The sequence below is a fragment of the Equus caballus genome, chromosome 12, assembly GCF_041296265.1.
Source record: "Equus caballus isolate H_3958 breed thoroughbred chromosome 12, TB-T2T, whole genome shotgun sequence".
In the NCBI taxonomy this organism is placed as follows: Eukaryota; Metazoa; Chordata; class Mammalia; order Perissodactyla; family Equidae; genus Equus; species Equus caballus.
The window spans coordinates 24,651,996-24,667,060 of NC_091695.1; the positions used below are offsets into that span (position 1 = coordinate 24,651,996).

Here is a 15,065-nt window from a genome sequence, read left to right on the forward strand (position 1 = left end):
ATCATTAGCTATCACGAAAATGCAAATCAAAACTACAATGAGGTATCACCTCACTCCAGTCAGAATGGCTATAATTAACAGGACAGGAAACAACAAATTTTGGAGAGGATGTGGAGAGACAGGAACGCTTTTCACTGCTGGTGGAAGTTCAAACTGGTGCAACCACTATGGAAAGCAGTATGGAGTATAATCAGAAAATTAAGAATAGATCTACCATATAATCCAGCTGTCCCACTGCTGGGTATGTATCCAAAGAACTTGAAAACACAAAGGGAGAAAGATACTTGCACCCCTATGTTCATTACAGCATTATACACAATAGCCAAGACATGGAAGCAACCTAGGTGTCCATCAAGTGACTAATGGATAAAGAAGATGTTGTATTCATACATGATGGACTACTACTCAGCCATAAGAAATGACAAAATCCGTCCATTTGTGACAACATGGATGGACCTTGATGGTATTATGCTGAATGAAATAAGTCAGAGGGAGAAAGTCAAATGCCATATGATCTCACTCATAAGTAGAAGATTAAAACAATGACAAACACACACATAGCATTGGAGATTGGATTGGTGGTTACCATAGGGGAAGGGGGGAGGGGGAGGGCAAAAGGGGTGATTAAGCTCACATGTGAGGGGATGGACTATAATTAGTTTTGGGGTGGTGAACATGATGTAATCTACACAGAATTCGAAATATATTATGATGGACATCCTAAAATAAACAAATAAATGAAAAAATATATATAAGGGTGAAGCGTATGGCATCACAATGCTCAGCTGGATAAGGAGAGGTGGAATGAGGAGTGAAGCAAATGAAACAACCCAGCCCTCTGATGAAAAGCAAGATGAAAATCTGGAAAAGCAATTACGTATGCTGAAGGAGCTGTGCCTACTGACAAAATAAAAGAGGATGATTGAAATAGATTAATTAGATTAGAAGATCTACACTGACCCCATTTCTATACCCACCGCAAATAAAATCTTAGCAGTTCAGAAGGAGAAAATTCAGAAATTGAGCATTCTGACTCCCTAAATTTATCCATGGGATACCTTATTCCAACAGGGGATCTCTGTCAAGGAAATGGCCTGAGAAGAATACTTATGCTGTGGGCTGAGTCAAACATCAGCAGAATTTGGAGTGTCCCGAATTCCAGCTTCTCAGAGATGCATCTCACCACTATTTGTCTACCTCCTCAAGTCATATTGCCAGGAAGGTCCCTCTCTTTATGTGCAGAGTTACCCACCTTTCACCTTTAGTGTGAGGTTTCCAAGAGCTTATCTCCCAGGAGGAAAATAAGCATCTTAGTGAGGAGACTTGAATTTTAAAAGAAAGATCATAACTATCAAACTTTGAGAATTCTGAAATCATGGTTATTGTACATGTTTTATTATGTTTGTTAACTGTTTTCTCTCTCCAAAAGGATTAGCAGGGAAACTGCTTTAAAGTGTTATTACATTACTTTTGTAAAGTGAAAAAGCAGTCGACATATAACAAATACTCATTTATATAAAAAAAAAGACTCATGCTTCTCCTCCAAAGTTTCCTACCTTCCAGTTATGATTTTTGTATTTGATGGCTATTTCCTGAGGCTTAACATTTTTACAGTAGGGGTTAAATATATGCTGGGCCAAATGTTCTATTATTTCTTATATGTTGATCCCTCTTCCCCCAAAAAATCCATCTAAATATTCTTAAAAGGCAGGTTCTTATCTCAGATACCTCGATAGGCCACATACATATGGATTGAAGCTGAACTCATAACTTGTTTTCCTCAAATACTCGTTGATGCAGACAATGTTCTAGTATGCAATGGAGATGTGATGTGAGCTCTGATATCTAGACAACCTACTCTGTCTATGCAAAAGTCAGAAGGGGGATCAAATGACAGCATGGGTCATACAGGCGGAGTGGGGCAGGAAAGGATCACCAGACCAGTGCTTATTAAATGCTCTTTGTCACTTTGATTTTGGGCCAAAAAATAAACCAAACCAAAAAACAGTGGAGAAAAGACAAGAATACAAAGGAGAGAAAGTGAAGCCACCTTCAATAATTCAAAATGCCTGTAGGAGAATGTACTTTTAACATAAGATTAATAAAAATGGCATATTTCTTTGGGTTTTTTGGTGCAGCATGAGTAATAATGATAATGCCTATTTAACAACGTTTTGATATAGAGTCGAAATTCACATTTTTTTGGTTATTCTTCAAAGAAAACTTTCTCTGAAGCCTGAGCTACAGTTAAAAAAACAAAAAAAGAAAGCTTGTTGTATTGCTGGCCTGGTGGGGCAGCAGTTGGGTGCACACGTTTCGCTTTGGCTGCTCAGGGTGTGGCGGATCGGATGCCTGTTGCAGACATGGCACCACCTGCTAAGCCATGCTGTGGTAGGTGGTGCACATATAAAGTAGAGGAAAATGGGCACAGATGTTAGCTGCGGGCCGGGCTTCCTCAGTAAAAAGAGGAGGATTGGCAGCAGATGATAGCTCAGGGCTGATCTTCCTCAAAAAGAAAAAAAAAAAAGCTTATTGGAGGAACTGAAAATGAACATCTGTGTGCCTGGAGTTGTTTAATGAGTGGTACAATGGCATGGAAAGAGTTAAAGAGGTAACAGATGCAAGATCTTGCTGGAACCTTGATGAAATTTGCCTTTCATTTGAAGTGCAACTGGTCACCATTAACAGATTTGAGGTAGCTGAGGAACATGATCTGCATTGAGATACTGAAAGATCATTCATTCTGGATACTGTGTACAAAGAGGTTGGGGAAGAATTTAAGTGGAGAGACAATTAGGGAGCTGTTGCATAGTCCAGGTAAGAGGTGATGTTGGATTGGAAAAGAGTGATCATGGAAATGGAGAGATTGTACTACTGAATCATTCTTCACAATTCTTCTCTGATATATTGTCCCTTTTTGTGGAGTTTCTTTTTATCCAGTTTTCAGTTTTCTATCCAGGGTAATTTTTCCAAAAATATTTGTAACCTGGCTGTGTTCGTGGGTGGAGATGAGTTCAGAGTTTGCTTATGCCGCCATCTTGACGAGATCCCTCTGCACTATTACTTGCTGGCTTTGTGATATATGCCTCTTTGAACATTAATTTTCTCATCTGTCACATAGTGATAATATCCATCTTCCTCCTGGTGATGTGTAAGTGAGGTGATGCATTTCAGTGTATCCAGGTTATCCTAGGCATCCAATAAATGTTACAATATTTTTTTAAGTTAGCCATTTTGATGTGGGAGAGTGATGAGGATAAGCAGTGAAGAAAAGTGGAAAAACTAGAGTTTAAGAAAAATAAAGGTTTTGATTCTGAGCTCAGCTGCTAGGTGACCTTGGGCCAGACTTTCTTTTTCTTTTTTTCTTTTCTTTTTTTTTTTTTTTACTGAACTTTACTTTATTGTGCTTCACAGATACTGCATTTTCTTATCATTTTATATTTTTAATATATTTTATTTTATTTTATTATTTTTTTAATCTTTATTTTTTCGGATGTATATCATATTTCAAATTCTGGATACATTACATCATGTTCACCGCGCAAACACTAATTATAGTGCATCCCCTCACATGTGACCCTAATCACCCCTTTTGCCCCCCCTCCCCTCTTCCCCAGTGGTAACCACCAGTCCAATCTCCAATGCTATGTGTGCTATTTTTTGTCGTTTTTATCTTCTACTTATGAGTGAGATCATACGGTGTTTGACTTTCTCCCTCTGACTTATTTCACTCAGCATAATACCCTCAAGGACTGTCCATGTTGTCACAAATGGCCAGATTTCATCATTTATTATGGCAGAGTAGTATTCCATCCTGTATATATAGCACATATTCTTTATCCATTCATCCCTTGATGGGCACCTATGTTACTTCCAAGTCTTGGCTATTGTGACTAATGCCGCAGTGAACATAATGGTGCATGCATCTTTATGCATTTGTGTTTTCAAGTTCTTTGGATAAATATCCAGCACTGGGATAGCTGGATCATATGGTAGATCTATTCTTAATTTTCTGAGGATACTCCAAACTGCTTTCCATAGTGGTTGCACCAGTTTGCACTCCCACCAGCCGTGAACAAGGGTTCCCTTCTTTCCACATCCTCCCCAACCCTTGTTTCCTGTCTTGTTAATTATATCCATTCTGACTGGAGTGAGGTGATACCTCATTGTAGTTTTGATTTGCATTTCCCTGATAGCTAGTGATGTTGAGCATCTTTGCATATGCCTGTTGTCCATCCGTATATTTTCTTTGGAGAAATCTCTGCTCATATATTTTGCCTATTTTTCAATTGGGTTGTCGTTTTTTTTGTTGTTGAGCTGTATTTGTTCTTTGTATATTTTGGATATTAACTTCTGATCTGGTACATGTTTTGCAAATATCTTCTGCCAATTGTTAGGTTGTCTTTTCGTTTGTTGATGGGTTCCTTTGCTGTGCAGATTTTTAGTTTGATGTAATCCCATTTGTTCATTTTTTCTTTGGTTTCCCTTGCCCAGTCAGACATTGTACTTGAAAAGATGCTGCTAAAACCGATTCAAAGAGCGTGCTGCCTATGTTTTCTTCTAGAAGTGTCATGATTTCGGGTCTCGCATTTAAGTCTTTAACCCATTTTGAGTTGATTTTTGTGCATGGTGCAAGGGAATGGTCTACTTTCATTCTCTCCAGTTTTCCCAATATCATTTATTGAAGAGACTCTCCTATCTCCATTCTCAAAAAGCAGCTGTCCATGAATGTGTAGGTTTACTTCTGATCTCTCAATTCTGTTCCATTGATCTGTGTGTCTGTTTTTATGCTAGTACCATGATGTTTTGGTGACTATGGCTTTGTAGTATATTTGGAAATCAGGGAGTGGGATACCTCCAGCTTTGTTCTTTTTTCTCAGGGAACCATTGGCTATTTGCAGTCTTTTTTTGTTCCGTATAAATTTTAGGAATCTTTGTCCTATTTCTGTGAAAAACATTGGAACTTTGATAGGGATTGCATTGAATCTGTGGATTGCTTTAAGAAGTATGGAAATTTTAACAATGTTAATTCTTCAAATCCAAGAGCATGGAATATCTTTCCATTTCTTTGTGTCTTCTTCAGTTTCTCTCAACAATGTTTTATAGTTTTCAGTGTACAGATCTTTCACCTCTCTGGTTAAGTTTATCCCTAGGTAATTTATTCTTTTTGTTTCAATTGTAAATGGGATTGTATTTTCAATTTCTCTTTCTGCTACTTTGTTGTTAGTGTATAGAAATGCAACTGAGTTTTCTATGTTGATTTTGTAAGCTGTGACTTCACTATATTCATTTATAATTTCCAAATGATTTTTAGTGGATTCTTTCTGGTTTTCCATATATAAAATCATGTCATCTGCAAAGAGGACAGTTTCACTTCTTCTTTTCCAATATGGATACCTCTTATTTCTTTTTTGTGCCTGATTGCTCTGGCTAGGACATCCCATAATATGTTAAATAAGAGTGGAGACAGTGGGCATCCTTGTCTGGTTCCTGTTCTTACAGGGATTGCTCTCAGATTTTCTGCATTGAGAATGATGTCTGCTGTGTGTTTGTCATATATGGCCTTTATTATATTGAGGTACTTTCCTTCTTTAAACGTTTTATTTAGAGTTTTTATCATAAATGGATGCCATATCTTGTCAAATGCTTTCCCTGCATCTATTGAGATGATAATGTGATTTTTGTTCTTCGTTTTGTTAATGTGATGTATCCCATTAATAGATTTGCAAATGTTGAACCATCCTTGCATCCCTGGAATGAAACCCACTTGATCATGTGGTATGATCTTTTAAATTTATTGTTGTATTCAAGTTGCTAGTATTTTTTTGAGGATTTTTGCTTCGATCTTCATCAGCAATATTGCCCTGTAATTTTCTTTTTTGGTGTTGTCCTTGCCCCGTTTTGGTATCAGGATAATGTTGGCTTTGTAGAATGAGTTAAGAACCTTCCCCTCCTCTTCAATATTTTGGAAGAATTTTTGAAGGATAGGTATTAAGTCTTCTTTGAATGTTTGGTAGAATTCACCAGGGAAGATATCTGGTCCTGGACTTTTATTTTTGGTGAGGTTTTTGGTTGCTGTTTCAATCTCCTTACTTGTGATTAGCTTTTTCAAATTCTCTATGTGTTCTTTGTCCAGTTTTAGAAGGTTGTATGTTTCTAAGAATTTATCCATTTCTGCTAGATTAACTAATTTGTTGGTGTATAGGTTTTCATAGTATTCTCTTATTATCTTTTGTATTTCGGAGGCATCAGTTGTAATTTCTCCTATGTCATTTCTGATTTTACTTATTTGAGCCTTCTTTTTTCCTGGGTGAGTCTAGCTAAGGGTTTGTGAATTCTGTTTTTCTTTTCAAAGAACCAGCTCTTGGTTTTATTAATTTTTTCTATTATTTTTAGTGTCTTTTTCATTTCTTTCTGCTCTGATTTTTATTATTCCCTTCCTTCTGCTGATTTCAGGCTTTGTTTGTTGTTCTTTTTCCAGTACCCTTAGATGCACTGTTAGATTGTTTATTTGGAATTTTTCTTCTTTGTTGAGGTGGGCCTGAATTGCTATAAACCTCCCTCTTAGAACTACTTTTGCTGTATGCCATAGATTTTGGCATGTTGTATTTTCATTTTCATGTTTCCAGGAATTTTTTGATTTCTCCCTTGATTTCATCGTTGACCCAATCATTGTTCAGTAGCATTTTGTTCAATCTCCACATTTTTGTGGATTTTCTGGTTTTCTTCCTGTAGATGATTTCTAGTTTCATACCTTTGTGGTCAGAAAACATGCATGGTATTATTTTGATCTTCTTAAATTTATTGAGACTTGTTTGGTGGCCGAATATGTGATCAGTCCTGGAGAACGTTCCATGGTTTTTGGATGTAATGTTCTATATATATCCACTAAATCCATGTGGTCAAATTTGTCCTTTATGGTCAGTGTTTCCTTATTGATCTTCTGTTTGGATGATCTATCCATTGGTATAAGTGGAGTGTTGAAGTCCCCTACTATTATTGTGTTATTGTCTATTTCTCCTTTTGTGTCTGTTAATAATTGCTTTATATATTTAGGTGCTCCTATGTTGGGTGCATAGATATTTACAAGTGTTATATTTTCTTGTTAGATTGTTCCCTTTATCATTATGTAGTGCCCATCTTTGTCTCTTGTTACACTTTTTGTTTGAAAGTCTATGTTGTCTGATATAAGTATTGCTCCCCCTGCTTTCTTTTCTTTGCCATTTGCATTGAATATTTTTTTCCATCCTTTCACTTTCAGTTTGTGGGTGTCTTTAGGTCTAAAGTGTGTGCCTTTATGCAGCATATATATGGGTCTTGTTTTTTTTATCCAATTGGCCACACCATGCCTTTTGATTGGAGCATTTAGTCCATTAACCTTTAAAGTAGCTATTGATAAATATGTATTTATTGCCATTTTGTTCCCTTTTTTCTGGCTGTTTTAGTAGTTCTCTGCTCTATTCTTTTTCTCTTGCTCTCTTCCCTTGTGGTTTGATGGCTATCTTTAGTAATATGTTTCATTCCTTTTGTCTTACATTTTTTCTTGATTGTTATAGGTTTCTGATTCATGATTAACATGAGGATCGTATTTAATATTCTATGCATATAACAGTCTATATTCAGTTGATAGAATCTTTAGCTTAACTCTTTTTCTTAAACCTCTATTTTTAACTCCCCTCCTCCCATATTTTATGTTTTTGAAATCATATATAATCTCTTGTTTAGTGTGTGTCTATCCATTAACCTCTTATCCTTGAAATTGGTGATTTTAGTACTTTTGTCTTTTAAACTTCATCTTATTTTCATGAGTGGTTGATCTGGTACCTTTACTATATTTTTACCTTTACCAGTGATTTTGTTCTCTGTTTTTTTGGGGGGTAGGGGGCTTATTTTTTATATAATTTTTATCCCTATTTGTGGTCATTGATTTCACACTTAAATAAGTCACTTCAGCTTTTCTTGTAGAACTGGTTTCTTGGTGATAAACTCCTTCAATTTTTGCTTGTCTGGGAAGCTCTTTCTCTCTCCTTCCATTCTGAATGACAACCCTGATGGATAGGGTATTCCTGGCTGTAGGTTTTTTCCTTTTAGCACTTTAAATAAGTCAGGCCATTCTCTCCTTCCATGTAGGGTTTCAGCTGAGAAGACTGCTGATTACCTTAAGGGCTTTCCTTTGTATGTCACTTGTGGCCTTTCTCTTGCCACTTTTAGGATTCTCTCTTTATCTTTAATTTTGGACATTTTAATTATAAAATGTCTTGATGTGGGCCTCTTTGGGCTTTTCTTGTTTCGAGCTCTCTGTGCTTTCTGTACTTGAATATCTGTTTCCTTCCTTAGATTAGGAAAATTTTCATCTATTATTTTTTCAAATAATTTTTCTGCCCCTTTGTCTCTCTATTCTCCTTCTGGACACCTATAATATGAATGTTAGTGTGCTTGATATTGTCCCAGAGTTCCCTTAGACAGTTCTCATTCTATCTACTTCTTTTTTTCTTTTTGCTGTTCTGCTTGGCTGATTTCCTCTAGTCTTTTGTCTAGCTCGCTGATCCATCCTTCTGCATCCTCTACTCTGCTATTGAGTCCCTTTAGTGAATTTTTTCATTTCCAGTATTGTATTCTTCATTTCTGATTGGTTCTTTTTTATTTTTTTCATTTCTTTTTTGATGAGCACACTGTGATCATCCAGTCTTCTCCTAATATCTGTGAGCATCCTTGTGAGATTTTATTTGAACTCTTTGTCAGAAAGGTCGTTTATTTCTGTTTCATTTAGTCCTTTTTCTGCGGTTTTGTCCTGTTCTCTTGCTCAGAATGTATTCCTTGGTCTCCTCATTATGCCTCTTTCTCTGTGCTTATTTCTATGTATTAGTTGAGTCAGCTATGTCTCCTGTTCTTGGTGAAGTGGCCTTATGTAAGAGATTCCTTTTGAGTCCCAGCAGTGTGCTTTCCTCTCATTACCAGTCCAAAAGATCCAGGAGGGAGCCCTTGGTGGGCTACTTGTGTCCCTCTGCTGTGGCAGGGTTGCTCTTAATGAAGGTACCCAGGGAGTCTAATCTTTCCTTCCCTGCACAGATGTTAGCACCACTGGCTAGATGTCTACCAGCAAACTCCTGTTACAGTTCTCCTGTTAATTGGGTTGGTAGCAAGTGTAGCTGTTTGCTAGGCTCCTGGGCTTAAAGTTACTATATGCCTCAGGTTTAGAAGGCTGTTGTCAGTTCTCTTAGGAGGGCAGATGAGTGAGGCTGGCCCTAGACATGGGAACATTCAATTGTTTCAGGCTTTGGAAGGTGGGGCTGATCCTTTTTCTGGCTATTAGTGAAGCACAGGTCTTCTGCCACTGATAAACCTCACCCCTCACAGGATCACACACACCGTCAACACAGTCCTTGTCCATGCGCACTTCCCAACCACCTGGAGCATAACTTGATGCCACACTTCAGATGTCCCTACCTCTCCAACAGTTTGCTCCACAGTTCACCTGGTCCTCATGCAGATCCTGCCCCACAGAAGGTGACATATTCGCCTGCCTGTAGAGGAGCAAGGTACCCAGTCAGTGGATGCTGACAGGTAGCCTGAGGGCTTGCTGTTGGGCGGGGTGGGTCCCTTGGGTTGTATGCCTGCCCTGGTTGAGCTGGATTAAATCTGAGCACTAGTGGATGTGGCAGCCTCCTGGGCTAACAGGCCGTGAGAAGAACTTCAATGGCATGTGCCAGGGTGTGTGTCAGCACACCTGGACCAGGTCAGAACAATGGCCCCCAGAAATATCTCTGTCTCTGGAGAAATCCCTCCTGTCATTGAGATGCCTCCAGAGCCCACCAGGAGAGCCTCTTTTCACCAAATGACTGTCAGCCTTCTCTATGGTGATTTTAGGTTGCTGAGATGGGTGAGTTTGTGCGTGGGCCCTTTAAGACCTGGGTCTTTTCAGCTTTCATCCAATAGCTTTTCTGAGGGTATTCCCTGATGCAGTTAACAGCCAGCGGAGCCAGATAGTAAGACCTTCCTCTCAGTTGTGCTGAGTCTGAAGGATTCTTATAGCAGTATTGGCCCCTGCTCCAGACCTCACTCCTCCAGGGAAGGCTTCATTCTTAGAGTGGCTCCCACCTGGCTGGCTGAGAACTCCACTGCTCGCAAAGGTGACTTTTTTCTCTCCAGAATGAATTTCTGCCCCTTCCGCCTTAGTCAGGACTGTCCCTTTATTGTGGAGTTTCTTTTTATCCAGTTTTCAGTTTTCTATCCAGGGTAATTTTTCCAAAAATATTTGTAACCTGGCTGTGTTCATGGGTGGAGATGAGTTCAGAGTTTGCTTATGCCACCATCTTGACAAGATCCCTCTGCACTATTACTTGCTGGCTTTGCGATATATTACATGCCTCTTTGAACGTTAATTTTCTCATCTGTCATATGGTGATAATATCTACCTTCCTCCTGGTGATGTGTAAGTGAGGTGATGCATTTCAGTGTATCCAGGTTATCCTAGGCATCCAATAAATGTTACAATATTTTTTTAAGTTAGCCATTTTGATGTGGGAGAGTGATGAGGATAAGCAGTGAAGAAAAGTGGAAAAACTAGAGTTTAAGAAAAATAAAGGTTTTGATTCTGAGCTCAGCTGCTAGGTGACCTTGGGCCAGACTTTCTTCTTTTTCTTTTTTACTGCACTTTACTTTATTGTGTTTCACAGACACTGCAGTTTTATCATTTTATATTTTAAATTTATTTTATTTATTTTTTAATTGCAGTATTATTGGATTATAACATTATATAGCTTTTGGATGTACATCATAATATATTTTGAATTCTGTGTAGATTACACATGTTCACCACACAAAAACCAACTATAGTCCAACCACTCACATGTGAACCTAGTCACCCCGTTTGCCCTCCCCCTTACCCCCATGGTAACCACCAATCCATTCTCTGTTGCTATGTGTTTGTTTGTTGTTTTAACTTCTACATATGAGTGAGATCATATGGTAATTGCCTTTCTCCCTCTGACTTATTTCACTCAGCATAATACCCTCAAGGACCATCCATGTTGTCACAAATGGCCAGATTTCATCATTTATTATGGCTGAATAGTATTCCATCATTTATGTATAGCACATCTTCTTTATCCGTTTGTCCCGTGATGGGCACCTATGTTGCTTCCAAGACTTGGCTATTGTGTATAGTGCTGCAGTGAACATAGGGGTGCATGTAACTATATGCCTTTGTGTTTTAAGTTATTTGGATAAATACCCAGCATTGGGATACCTTGCTCATATGGTAGATCTATTCTCAGTTTTCTGAGGACACTTCATCCTGCTTACCATAGTGGCTGCACCAGCTTGCACTCCCACCAGTAGTGTACAAGTGTCCCTTCTCTCCGCATTCTTTCCAACACTTGTCATTTCCTGTCTTGTTAATTCTATCCATTCTGACTGGAGTGAGTTGATACCTCATTGTAGTTTTGATTTGCATTTCCCTGATAGCTAATGATGTTGATCATCTTTTCATATACCTGTTTGCCATCTGTATATCTTCTTTGGAGAAATCTCTGTTCTGATCTTTTGCCCATTTTTTAATTGGGTTGTTGGGTTTTTTGTTGCTGAGCTGTATGAGTTCTTTTTATATTTTGGATATTAACCCCTTATCTGATATATGGTTTGCAAATATCTTCTCCCAATTATTAGGTTGTCTTTTTGCTTTGTTGATTGTTTCCTTTGCTGTGCCATATATGACAAACTCACAGCAAATATCATTCTCCATGGAGAAAAACTGAAAGCTATCCCTTTAAGAACAGGAACCAGACAAGGATGCTGACTGTCACCACTCTTTTTAACATAGTATTGGAAGTCCTAGCCAGAGCAATCAGGGAAGAAAAAGAAATAAAAGGGATCCAGATTGGAAAAGAAGAAGTGAAACAGTCACTCTTTGCAGATGACATGATTTTCTACCTAGAAAACCCTAAAGAATCCACTAAGAAATTTTTAGGAAGGATAAAGGAATACAGTCAAGTCACGGGATACAAAATCAAGTTACAAAATTAGGGTATATTTCTATACATTAACAACAAAGTAGAAGAATGAGAAATTAAATATGCAATCCCATTTATAATTGCAACAAAAAGAATAAAATACCAAGGAATAAACTTAGCCAAAGAGGTGAAAGGTCTGTACACCAAAAACTATAAAACATTGTTGAAAGAAATTGAAGAAGACGCAAAGGAATGGAAAGATACTCCATGCTCTTGGATTTGAAGAATTAACATCGTTAAAATGTCCATACTTCCTAAAGCAATACACAGATTCAATGCAATCCCTATCAACGTTTCAATGTTTTTCACAGAAATAGAACAAATATTCCTAAAATTTATATGGAACAACAAAACATCCCAAATAGCCAAAGGATTCCTGAGAAAAAACAACAAAGCTGGAGATATCCCACTCCCTGATTTCAAATTATACTCCAAAGCCATAGTAACCAAAACAGCATGGTACTGGCACAAAAACAGACACGGATCAATGGAACAAAATCTAGAGCCCAGAAATAAACCCACACATTTATGGACAGCTAATATTCAATAAGGGAGCCAAGAGCATATGATGGAGAAAGAAGAATCTCTTCAATAAGTGGTGTTGGAAAAACTGGACAGCCACGTGCAAAAGAATGAAAGTAGACCATTCCCTTACACCATGCACAAAAATCAACTCAAAATGGATAAAAGACTTGCAGGTAAGACCCAAAACCATGAAACTTCTAGAAGAAAACACAGGCAGTTTGCTCTTTGACATCGGTCTTAGCGTATTTTCAAGTACCATGTCTGACCAGGCAAGTTAAACAAAAGAAAAAATAAACAAATGGGCCAGTTTTTTAATGTCTCTGATTTTCCTTTCTTCTGTAAAAGTGGGGTGTATTGCGTGTATTACACTGAATGACCTACAGGACACAAGAAAGCTCTGCAAATTCTAAAAGCCTATGTCATTGTAGGTTTTCCTCATTGTTATTAATGACATTTGATACCTAACAGACGAACTGCTGTCTTTGTTTTAGAATTTCCAATGAAATGGGTCTGAGAAATTTCTACTTGTGGAGAGACATATTTGTCTGGATATTATTCACCTATTTGTAAATTTCTTCTAACAAAACAGTGACTCTACTGGAAAACAAAACGAAACATCAACAACAAAACAAAACCCAGAATACACAAACATAGTAGCCATCAACGTCTGAGTTCATCCAAAACCCAGTCCAGAGACAGGGCAGAGATTTGATTTCCTTACCGTAGCATCTTCCCCAGCACAGTAATTGAGGACGCGGTGGCCACCTGGATGCCTGTTGGCCCAGCCAGTAACATCGTAGACCTTGCGACAGATCACTATCCACTGTTCAGCCTTCTGATTGTGTTTCTGTATCTCCTGCCAGCTGTACCTGTTGAGGATTTGTCTGAGCTTCTCACAACAGTCCCCATTTGCCTCTTGCTTCATAGAAGCCTCGGCTTTCTCATTTGCCTCTGGTTTCAAGTTCCCCTGATGCTTCTCACCTAGATAGGGCTGTCTCTTTCCTACAAGACTCCCACTGCCCTCATGTTTTTCTTCAAACTTCATCATCATTGAACCCTTGGGATTTCTGGGTTGACTCTCAAAACTTCTACTCCTAACCTCTGATTGTATCATTAAAATGACCTTTTTCTCTCCTTTCATTCAATTGAAGTATGATACCTACTCAGAAAATGTTTTAGCTTAGTTGTCTCCTGATGCACCCAAGAGTGAACAACTTCCTAGCCTGTAACTTTCTGTCTCTCCTGAGTCTATTCTTCCCTGATGGAGTCTGAACCATCTTCCCTCCTGGGAGGTAGGACTTGTCTCTCTTCACTTCTCTCCCTTGGTGCTCCTCTCTTACTAACATGCTCCTGCATCATTAAATATCTCTTAGGATAGAGTTGGGGCCAATGGCAGTTGGACTGAATGTTGTGGAGTGTCACATGACTCCCCTGCTCTGTTTCATGCTGGGTTGGACTCACCACTCTCTGACCTGCCAGTGAATGAAGACATTCAGATTTGTTAATTCAACATGTGTGGGTTTACCAAAAGACAACATCAACAATACACTACTTTATCTAATTTGTTTCCCTTTCAAAGCCCACTAAATTGTCAGTATGCCTAAAGTTAATAGCAACTGACATTTTCTAGAACACATGATGATTTACTCAGCCCCTGTGGCATGCTTTATCTGATTTAATTCTCACATTGATCTTTTCAGGAAAGTGCTACTAGTGCGCCATATTCCAGGTGAGAAAACTAAGGCCTAAGATCTAAGGTAACTGTCAGAGTCACTCGGTCAATGACAAGAACACTGGTGCATGAATTCACATTTTCTGATTCCAAATCCCAACTCTTTAAACTCTGTTCAGGAAACCTGAGCTCTAGAGATTTCCCTATGTCTAGAACTTGACTGAGTCATTTACAAAGGAGACAGAAGGAGACATTCCATGGTGGTTGGGGATGGGGTAGGGATGGAGGGAAAGGTCTTAATTTTAAGGAAAGAAGCAGCATGAAATAATAGAAAAAGTCCATTCTAGTATTTGGGAATCAGTGCCAAGGGTTTCAGCAAGTAACTCAGGCCAAGATTTATGTACTAAGGGTTTTATTCCAGTGCTATGTATGATTGCTAAAAATCAGAAACTACCTACATGTCTAACAATAAGGAAGAAGGCTGATTTATTTTAGATAGATAGATTGATAGACAGATTATTATATAGATATCAAAAATAAAGCTTTATAGAATTTATAATGGCATGGAATCATGTTTGCAATATAACATGTGAAAAAATCTGCTGGTAATCTTCTATGTAAAGTGTATGATTGGAAGGGAAAACACCAAAGTGTCAGCATTAATTCTCTTTGGATTATAGTATTATTGGAGTTTTTTCTTCATTATTCTTCATGATATGTCCCAAATTTTCTCCAAGTAAACATATATTATTTTTATAATTTGAGAAAATCAAGTTTTCTTTTTGGAAAAATAAAGTACAGTACCAAAGAAAGAAAGGAAAAGCATGGATTTTGGATCTAGATCTGTCTGGGTTCCT

General features: G+C 38.1%; 1 protein-coding gene across 2 annotated transcripts in view; it reads right to left on the reverse strand.

Annotated features, from left to right (window-relative positions):
• Positions 1 to 13,877, reverse strand: part of LOC100066417 (fatty acid desaturase 2-like protein FADS2B) — a 49,220-nt gene extending 35,343 nt beyond the window's left edge. The window contains exon 1 of one of the 2 annotated variants that reach the window (XR_011423642.1): positions 13,258 to 13,378. Coding sequence is in view for 1 of the 2 variants with exons in the window: in XM_070228668.1 (XP_070084769.1) it covers positions 13,258 to 13,677 (420 nt within the window). In the remaining variant the exon portion in view is untranslated. Of the gene's footprint in view, positions 1 to 13,257 lie in introns of both variants that reach the window. The other variant, XM_070228668.1, reaches the window with a different exon arrangement.
• Positions 13,878 to 15,065: the final 1,188 nt, after the last annotated feature.